Source organism: Paralichthys olivaceus, chromosome 10 (genome assembly GCF_024713975.1).
Source record: "Paralichthys olivaceus isolate ysfri-2021 chromosome 10, ASM2471397v2, whole genome shotgun sequence".
In the NCBI taxonomy this organism is placed as follows: Eukaryota; Metazoa; Chordata; class Actinopteri; order Pleuronectiformes; family Paralichthyidae; genus Paralichthys; species Paralichthys olivaceus.
The window spans coordinates 9,045,973-9,056,544 of NC_091102.1; the positions used below are offsets into that span (position 1 = coordinate 9,045,973).

Below are 10,572 nucleotides of genomic sequence, written 5' to 3' on the forward strand. Positions count from 1 at the left end.
CACTATCAATATCAATACTGATCAACAAATGTTGACAGATTCCTCTTCTTAAATTGGTAAAACCTTTCTTCATAGCTGCACATTCATTCATTCAGTCCCTCCACACACACAAACATCGTCTTCAGACACTCCTGTAAACTCAGTCTGGGTAAAAACAACATTATTTGGTCTTCCTGAGCACAAATGACGTGATTATTTGCATCTACAGCAGGGAAATTAGATCCCATCACAAATGGTTACAGGAGACACATTTTAATACTAGGTGTGAATCAGTCGATCAAATGTTATTTGTACATCCCACATTCACAAATAACAGTTTGTCTCATAGGACAAGGTGTGACATCCTCTGCAGCAACTTGAGTGAGGAAAAAACCTGCCCAAAAAATAAAACCCATCAAGAAAATGTAGAAAACTCAGAGAGAGCCACACGTGAGGGATCATTCTCCCAGAAGGACAGGAGTGCAATAGATGCAGCGAGGAACAGATATAAAAAATAATAGTTACAACATCGATGAGAAGAGACAGCATCTAACATAAAGGTGTGAACACTTTGTGCTGGCCACTTGTGATGTGATCTCTCCGGACAGATGTCCAGGTCTGAACAGGGCCTGAGAGGGAGGACAGTGGTAGTTGGGTGTGACTTTCTGTAGCAGACTGTGAAGTCTGTATTTGAGGGCTTTTACTTGGTCTATTGGTAGGACACACGGATAACCAGCGTTTGACTTGTGCTCAAGCACATGACACACCCGTGTGAGCACAGTGACCCACTCCTCTCACAGTTCTATTGATCCATGACTAATAAGATGTCTCAGTCCAGTAGAACACTGACCTACGACTGGCTGCTTTGTCATTAAGCATCCCGACTATAATGGATATTTACTGGAAACTTACCACACAGTTAATCATGCACATAATAACCCAACTGACAGTCTTCCTTCTGCTTTCCTATTGTCATTTTGTCAGTTGAGTCAACGATTGTTATGGTATAAAAAACAAATGCACAAAAAGGCGTCTTGTCATTGGTATACACAAAGACGTGGGTCTAATGCTTATCATGCAAACAAGCCTGCGTACAACTTCAGAATAGAGCAGGCACAGAAAATAACAAGGGGAGCAAACAGCAGCACAGTCAGACAGCTGCACGAGTCCATATTTCCCCCCTAACAGAGAGAAGCGGGTCCCCTGTTTCTGGTGACAATAACAGACACAAATAATGAGAAACAAAACCTGGGACGATCACATTGCGAAGACGCCAAACTTTTTGAGCATCATGTACACGGAACAGCTAAACAAACAGGGGGACAGTGAGTTATTGCATTTTGCTTCTCTGTCTAGACAGCACTCTCTCCTGTGTCAGCCGAGGCTGACAAACACATGGAAACCATTCCTACTGTGGTAACAGCTGAGTCAAGATGTGTAGCCAGAAGACGCATTGGGCTTGACCACACACACAAGTAAAAATCCCTGTCATTCTGAGGTGTGGGGGCTTCCAGCTGTCATTCTTATTTGGGACAGAGGAGAGACTGGGTGTGTGCATCCGGGAGTGGCACTGCAATCCCTGAATTCTGACAAATGCCTCTGAGTTGACCTTAACATTCCTACGACCTTTAAAGGCAGAAAAGACAACAGAAATAACTATGACGCGTGTGTCTAACTTCTTTTGACATCGCCTTATTCTCCAATTGACCTTAATTTAGATAATTTGAATGTGGGGTTGTGTGATGATGTCAGAATACCCCAGAAGTATCGGCCGGAAACCTGACGAAGTGTTTCAGGAGCTTTAGGGGAAGCATGTTCTGTTGGGAAGAGCTGCTCTCTTTTAACTTTTCAGATATCCACAAAAAAAAAAAAACTATAACACACTGGAGAAAAGAAAAACTGAAAAAGCATCTTATGGCTCCTTTCAACTTTCATCCTAGTTTCGAAATTCTAGATGTCAAAGCTACGCGCAGTTATCCAGACGAGTCCGTTCCATACACCTGATTATTAATTTATTTCACCATTAATTATATCCGAAGTTGTTTCAAATAATTCACAGTACGCAATTTAATTAGTTTATTCAAAATGGAAAACAAGATGATTTAAATCCAAACTATTTTCGAGCATTTGTGGCAATTGTCACAGCACCACACGAACAATCAAATCAGAGAGGCTGTAAGTGCTGCCATTCCTACTTTGTGCAAATGTTTTGGGGGAAAAAAACCTGGCACAGCAGTTATGCCTAAAATGGAAATGAGCTCTTAAGTACCTTAATGCTGTTTGATTGGGGGCAATTATGCAGAGCTTGCTTTATAATCTGTCTGCTGATAAGCACAAAGTTTGACAGTGTTGCATCAACTGCTTAAAACTTCTTTTAATCAATAGTGTACTGTAATGAACTGAACCGGGATAAGTTATTCTTTTACCTTCCCTTCAATCAAAGATCTCAATAAAAGAAAGAGACGAGAGAGCATCTGTTGAAAATATGGAGGTGGAGGACGGAGGAAGTAAGATGGTCACTGGTTTTCATGCACTTCTTTATGCAGTCTTGAATTGTGTTTATTCCATCAAGCATATTTTCCAGATCTAGTTTTACTGAAGACCTGCTGTTGTGCCTTGATTTAAAGTAATATATAATTTAAAAAAAATGCAGATGTGGGGCATGATTCAAATCTGCAAATATATTTTCATTCCCTCGAGATGAAAATGAAACCAGAGGATTCAAGTAAAAATAAAGCATAAATTCAGGGCAGATTATTTAGAGAGTTAATGGTTTGTAGCAATTTAGCAAAACATGCTAAATCACTGGTAGCCTCTGACTGACTATAGGGACACAGAGATGCAGCTGTGTTTTTGTATGCTTTGCATCTTTTGAACAAAAGGCCTCGCCCAACGCCACACCCAAATTTTCTCCAATCCTTCCTCTTCCCAACCACCAACCCTCTCATGTAGATTTGTGCAAATTCACCCATAATATATTCGGTAACTATATCAACAGGGTGAAAACAGCACCTGTCTCATCGAGTGGGCAGCGCTAATCGAGATATATTAAAACATCATGTTATGACAGATGCATGAGTAACCGCAAGTGGCAGGATGTGCATCTTGACAGACATAAGCTTTAAGATTTGCCTCGTGCAGAATGTGAGAGCAGCTCTGAGACCAGCTGATAAACAGGACCAGTGGCAGCTCATCACAACCTGGGCAACTGCAGGCTACTCTCATGTCAGACCCAGTAAATGGAAACCACTCAGGCATTTCACAGTTAAACCAGCCAGCCTCACACATATTACACTTTCAATTTAGTTATATAAACCGGGATGTCTTGGGTACTTTGCGTTGGCTCCCCCCATTTCAAGCGCACTCTCACACAAATGGCAGCAAAACCCAGAAACTTGCACAACGATGCTTTCTCACTCTCTGTGGGGGTGCAGGACGGCATCCTGTTTGTAAACCTAATAAACATTCATTCCTCCAGGCAACTCCTTTATATGCCTTATATCATATACGCTGGTGCCACACATAAGCATGCACTCTCACACCTGGTTGCGAACTCAGCGCCATAAATCAGCCCCAATATAAGATTTGCCTAAGTGGCACCCCTGGGTTTAACAATGACGTGTGCAGTCGCCATATAACACAGCTTTGATCCAAGTCTTTATTATTTCAACATGAGAATACAAACGTGTGACGGCTGACACATAAGATGTGTCAAGAATCAGACACAAAGACAGACACACACGTATATCTCCTTAAACAGATTTGCAGACGCCCCTAGAAGAGTTTAAATGAGGCCCCAATACTGTACTGCTGGAGCACGGCTCTATACTCTGAGACTCTTCTGTCTTTTTTCGAGGATGATGTGATGGTTTTAGATTCAGGTTTTTAAGTTCAAGAGGATGCAGCATATCTCATATTGCAGAATTATGAGCATCGTGTCAACAACAATGCTGGAAACGCATTATAATAGCATTAAAAATACTGTGAGTCCACTTGTGATTCATGCAGCTCTACACTGACCCACACGTTGAACAAAAACCTGCTCTTTCCCAACACCTGAGCTGTTCCTCACTGCCTCAAACTGCTTTTCAATTCACCATATGATTCATGATTATTATGTAATATAAAAAACCTCCGTTATTCAGCCCACACTGTAGATACGATCTGTATTGAGCGTATTGTAGTCTTCCCTACTGTACAGCGAACAATGCCTCTCACGTTTTTCATGGAAAAACTAATTTGCAGATCCCCCCCATCTCAGTGAAAGTGACTTCTGAAAAGGGAACGTGAAGCAAGGCGCAGGCCAGTAATCCTCTTGGCCAAGTGGGGGCCTCCAGTGGGCCGACTTCCACTCCCACCCGCGCCTCCCTCCACTGTCCCCCAGCAGCACCCACAGGCATCCCAATCCAGGAACAGAAAGGGCCATCTGGTGTTTGTTTGGGACAGTTCACAGACAGGATGCACCTTTTGTATGTATGTATGTATGTGTGTGTGTGTGTGTGTGTGTGTGTGTGTGTGTGTGTGTGTGTGTGTGTGTCAGCAATCACGCCCATATGAAGGTTTGTATGTGTCACTGAGTGTCATCGTTTGAATACGTAGAGTGTTCTTAACCTGGAGGGATGACTAACTGTACCAACTGCACAACAAAGCAAGCACTGGGTGTATTCACACCAAATGGATGACTTCATACCCCGGGGGTGTTTGCTGATGTGTGATACAGGTGTGTCTATGATGTGTGTGTGTGTGTGTGTGTGTGTGTGTGTGTGTGTGTGTGTGTGTGTGTGTGATCTTGGTGTGTATTTAAACATGTGTGTGCGTTAATTACAGACAATATCAGGTTTCCACAAGCAGCACTTCACAGTGCGTTAGGTTAGACTGTGCAGGGTTAATCTGTGACTAAAGTCCAAACAAGACATTAACCTAGTTCAACACACACACACACACACACACACACACACACACACACACACACACAGCTGTTCATAGGCATCTGTTATTATTGCAGCGATTATCGATGTAGCCTACTTCCACCTGACTCATGATGACTAGTAGTTCCTCTTCCACTCTGAAACCGTCTCAAACACGTGTGTGTGTGTGTGTGTGTGTGTGTGTGTGTGTGTGTGTGTGTGTGTGTGTGTGTGTGTGTGTGTGTCAGTACATGCAGGTTCCCCCTCGTTAATCGAACAGATCATGAACATCCCAGGCTGACAGCAGCTTCTCTTTCCTCCAGGTCACTTACCCAGCAGCGCACAGGCGAGCAGCAGGAGCGCACCGGTTGCCATTGTGTGATGTTGCCCCGCAGATTCACTTCCAACAGCTATTCCCTTTAGACTGAGGAGGCGGTGTCTGGTCGGGGTTTGATAATGTGGTGTAACCGCTGGTCGTCCTGGATCAGGAAGAGGAGGAAGGTCTGCGAATCCCAGGCGAAGGAAAGCCTGTCCTGAGCCCCAGAGCCGGAGAGACCGGCGGTTTGCCAGCGAGTGTCCGACTCACCTCTCCGTGTCCTCCTGCTGAAGCAAAAAAAAAGCTGAGCAGGAGCTTCCCCCTCTCTCTCTCTCCCTCTCTTTCTCCCTCACCTATCTTGCTTTTCACCGCTGACGACGTGTGCGTACGCCAGGCACCCGGGCGACCCAACCCACTCCGCGTTTACGCATCCACCGAGACTGCGGAGGCGATTCGGTACAAAAGAAAAAAAGAAAAAGTCAAAGAGTGACCTGCGCGTAATCAAGAGATGTTGGGATTTAACGCAGCCTCGTGCACTGAATCTGAAAGTCCCGGTGGTCAGACTGGAGACGAGCCCTCGCTTCCTTCTCTGGTGATGGGAGAGCAGATCGTCAGTCCAGGCAGACTCCAGCTCTCTCCACGGCGAATCCCGGAGACGATCATCAGTCTCCTGCTATCGCTCCGCAGAAAGCCCAGTGGGCGGGCGCTCCAGATGAACAGACAAGCCTTTGTGCGCGCACACAATAAATCTGATTAATCAATGAACACTTTTTAACTCCAACAACACCGACTTCTCACTCAGTCCTCTTGAGCCAATATGTCCTGGTTTAAAGGACTAACATTACGCACACGACTCCAAGAGAAGAGGCCCCCTAAAAAAAAAAAAAAGAGCTTCCAACACTTGCTGCGTAATTATAATCTGTCAGACGAATGCTTTGAAATTACAGATCCCTTCCAACCTCTCCACTTCCCTGTTTCCTGTCTGGAGAACCACCTCCGTGTGTCCGGTAGTTTGAAAACTTATCAGCGTGCTGCTGCTGCACTTCTGCCCCTTCCACCCTCCTATCAGAGGAGGCCACGCCCCGGCCGGCAGTGTGGGACACCGTCCACTGGAGGACAAATCTGCATGTCTGGATTTAAATTCTAGGCCATGTGCCTTGAATGGGTTAAGTGAAGTGGAGGGTAATTAAGGCTTTTCAGCTCACACCAGTTTGTATTTGCAGGGGTGAAGTTGAGCAACCTTGTGTGGTTGGCACAAAATCACATCATCTTGCAAGTGGGTAATTCTTTTTGAGAGTCTTTTTTATTAATGATGTTTACTTGTCGCATGCTGATCACAAAAAAAAGTCTCATTCTCATGCATAATTTACTCAGCAGTCACAGAATATTTCATATCACTCCCAGCTCCTGTTTCCACGCTCACACACACACACACACACACCTCTGGCAGCCGACATAATGAGGTGCCACTCTGTTTGGGAACTGTCACTGACATCAGAACAATGCGTCAAAGTTTAACACTCAGAGGTTGCGAGTTGCAAATTTCACCCCCCTTTGATTCCGATAAGCATCGCTTTGACACGTGCACAGGACTTATTGATTCACCAGACTCTCCTTGCATTATTAGGTGGCTCTCAAAATAGACACAGGGTGAATGGGAGTTTGTTGGGAGACAGAAAATAGCACAGTGAGATAATACTGCTTTGGTGTGAAGCTGCGAAAAGGAGCACTGCATTTGGGAGAGGACAGAAATGTGGAATCCAAAAAAGCTCCTACTTACAGGAACCCGTAGCTCTCTCCTGTGTAATACATGAATAAATAAATGAGCATGCCTTTGCATGTGCACACAAAAAGTAATTGCAATAGACCCATCTGGTATACTTTGTTTTTTTTTTTTTATCGACTGGGAATTTCAAGTTCCGAACACTCTCTGATTGCAACATGAATACTGTTTTTATTTTTGGAAGCAGTAGAAATGATTTTGTTTTCTCTCTTTTGCTGTGTTCATAGATCTCAGTGAAGATAAAAACTTCCTGAACAACGGCTGAAATGAGTCTGGTTCCTGAGGCACCACGAGAGATGTTTACAGAATACTGTTCGTTTATGAACCACAACGTCACATCTGAATAAGAGTTAAGCAAACACTCTAACGGGGACAAATATAAATATATATATATATTTATATGTATAGCCTATGTTTGTCCCTCCTGTCTAAAACTATGTCGTGGTATTAACGGAGGAAGAGAGACAGCTTTTAGAATGTTTATGTAGAAAAAACAAAGGCTTAGCAGACGGTGCTGCCAGAAAAAAAGTAAGCCAGAATGGGATTAGACACTTGTGAAGTATGTGGCCTATTGGCTCAGTTTCTCCAAGTCCAACGCTGCTGAATTAAAACACAGTCGAACAGAGCATGCTAGATAGGCCATGTGCATTACACCTGGTCTACATATTGCTGCACCTAAAATTAGCCCGGCTCTCTGCAGCGTGGCTCTTCATTGCATGGCCGAGTTATGGCAGCGTTCTCACTGGCAGGCAGCTAGAAGGCAGCAGTAACATTGTTAGAGCCGAGCATCATGTCAGTACTGTAGATGAGATCACCTTTGACCCCACGGGTCAATTTTGGCACCCGTCCACGGGTACGTTTGCTCTGAGATAAAGCAAAGGCGTCAGAGGAATGAATGCAAGTGCAGTGGATGCTGGGGGATCACAACAGGTCTCCATGGAAACAGAGGAGTCTGCATTGTATGCACTTCATAACAGGGTCCATCTCCGAGATAAATCTTGATTGCCAGAGCCTTCTTCGGAGTGTCCTTCATAACTGTTGAGCGCTGTATGAGACTCGCACGGGGCCGCTCATTCTTTTTTTTTGTGAAGATGTTAATAATTCAGAGCCCCTACAGCGTTATATGTTGAGATGTTGTCAGCTGAGAGAAGCTCCATGTGGAGAAAGATAGAGAATTGTTATTTCATCACACAAACATTTTCATAGTATGACTCAAAAGTATGTGAATGATTTATTGGATTTCTTTTTTCTCCTCTTTTCTCACATTAATATGTCAGAGGGGTGTGTTGAGCCATTTCACATATAAACATTTCCACATGGATGGATACATTAGCACAAATGTGCACATGGAGACTCAAGTGTCAAATTACAGAAGGTTGCATGTGAAAACATGCATTATGTACAACGGAGGCACATGTGCACTCGCTTTGTTGATAAATCCAGGTTTAAAAGGATGATGCTCCAACTACGAGCCCCGTCACATAAATGATGTCTGAAATGATAAATAACTCAACAAAAGTGCTTTGTGTTTGATGGAGTCAAGAAGCAAAGGGAAAGAAACTTTTTGAAACGACTTCTGGCCACATTTATTCTGAGAGACGTCTCTAAGAGGAGTGAGACATAACAGAGACAGAGAGCAAGGAAAAGAGGGACGGGGGAATAATCCAGATGGGTGAAGATGAAGGGAGGATAAACAGAGTGTGTGAGATTTCTTTGTCAAACAGAAGTTATGTAGCAATATGTGGCTTCTCTGAGAGGAACATTAGTACAAGTGAGGTTGTGGGGAAAGAAAGGAGCAGGCTTTTCTATCAGGGAGAAGAACGATTGTGCAAAGCTAAGAGCAGAAATGGGCTTGTTAACAATCAAAACCAACATCAATGCATGTGTGAAATGGCCCCGATCATATATAGTCTTCACTAGAGGGCCCTGAATGCATCGTGACAGACACCAATACAGTATATAAAGCGTTTTTTTTTTTTCGACAGTCAGCAGACTGACAGACAGCAGGCACACGACAACACTCCAGCTGGGACCAACCAGATTCAAGAGTGCCACTCTTCCATATATAAGAGTCAATATGAGCTGAGTCAAAAGAACATAGACAAAGCAGTACAGTCCCATTACTGACACCTCGCTTCACATGGGCTCGGATGATTACACACCACGTCGTCATGTAACCTGTGATTACAAATACAGCTGAGGCTGGTGCAGTCAAAAGAGTCATTTTGCCTTTATGTTATGAAGCCAGCGTCACACACTCTGGGCAGCTTTAAAAAAAATCAAGCTCACTTCTCCGTAATATCACACTTCAGACCGTACACAGTCACAACAACATTCACCGGGCTTTACTTTACAATGCATTAAGCTGCCAGGAGCACAAGTCACTACATTTCCCAGCAGATCAATTATTCATCACAGGAGCTCTTAATGTGGAGTATTAATATGAGATGACTGTCAAGCCACCATATTTTTTTTTCACCTCCTATCTGTCTGCGTCTCCTTCTCCATCCCGCAGCTGTGATGGCCCTTTTCTCTCATTTACTTTTTCCATTTCAGTCCAACATGCAACTCAAGACTTCATGTTGTTTTTTTCATTTTTCTTCCCCACTTGAAAACTCTGATTACCACAACTACTTGATAACACTTGTGCTCACGTGTGTCTGGGTGCATGTTCATTTTTCTACATCCAAGCCTGTATTTTTTTCCCCATTGTTAAGAATTGTGAAAGATGGTACTTTGCATCAATATTCACATGCACATTAAGCATTGAACAAAGACTTTAAGTGAAAAGCACCAGTCAAATCTTTCCCTTCCACCGTTGCAGGTTATCACAACATTAATATATGTTTATCTAAATCTCTTTTATCTTCAAATTACAGCAGAGCTGACGATGAAATGAGATAAAATCACCACATGTAATTTTCAGAATTATTATCCGACAGGTGGTTGCGAGAAACATCCTGAATTAGTTTTATTGCAAATGATTACCCTGGCTGTATGTGGCAATTAAAGAATTTTGAATGAGGAGAACAAATACTTGAACATCTGAGTAACAATAGATTCCCTCAGCCAGCCTGGGGAGGTTAGACTATTGGTATATCATTACACTGTGTAACACCAGGTGTCCATGTGCACACATTGTCAGCAGCAGAGCCACATGAATGCACCCAACACAACACGTCGGCCACAGTTGTGACAATTCCTGGCAGCAGAATAGATTAAAAAACTCTCCTGTGTCTTGACAAAGTACAGCTGTGTACACTGGTTCTTCCTTTTCTTTTTTGGGACCTTAATTCAATATGATTTTTTATAAAAGTTCATGTATTCATCTGGCATTCATCTCGTCTTTCTCTCACTCCTTCTGTCTCATCTTGATTATGTGGGTGTTGCCCAACGTACAAATGCAACTGATTGCCATCCATTATTCATTCGCAGTTTACTGGACACGCACACGCATGCATGCACGAACATGCACACACACACAAACACACACACACACACACACACACACACACACACACACACACACACACACACACACACACACACACATACACACATTGTATTCTCAGGGAATGAAAGCAAGG

The 10,572-nt window shown here is 43.5% G+C and overlaps 1 protein-coding gene across 2 annotated transcripts in view; it reads right to left on the reverse strand.

Annotated features, from left to right (window-relative positions):
- igsf3 (immunoglobulin superfamily, member 3) overlaps positions 1-6,230 on the reverse strand; it is a 74,237-nt gene extending 68,007 nt beyond the window's left edge. Inside the window, exons 1-2 of one of the 2 annotated variants that reach the window (XM_069532983.1) lie at positions 5,556-6,230; positions 5,219-5,489 (exon numbers count right to left, since the gene is read on the reverse strand). In XM_069532983.1, coding sequence (XP_069389084.1) covers positions 5,219-5,261 — 43 coding nt within the window. In that variant the 5' untranslated portion in view covers positions 5,262-5,489; positions 5,556-6,230. The remainder of the gene's footprint in view (positions 1-5,218; positions 5,490-5,555) is intronic. The other variant, XM_069532985.1, reaches the window with a different exon arrangement.
- Between the last annotated feature and the right edge of the window lie 4,342 nt (positions 6,231-10,572).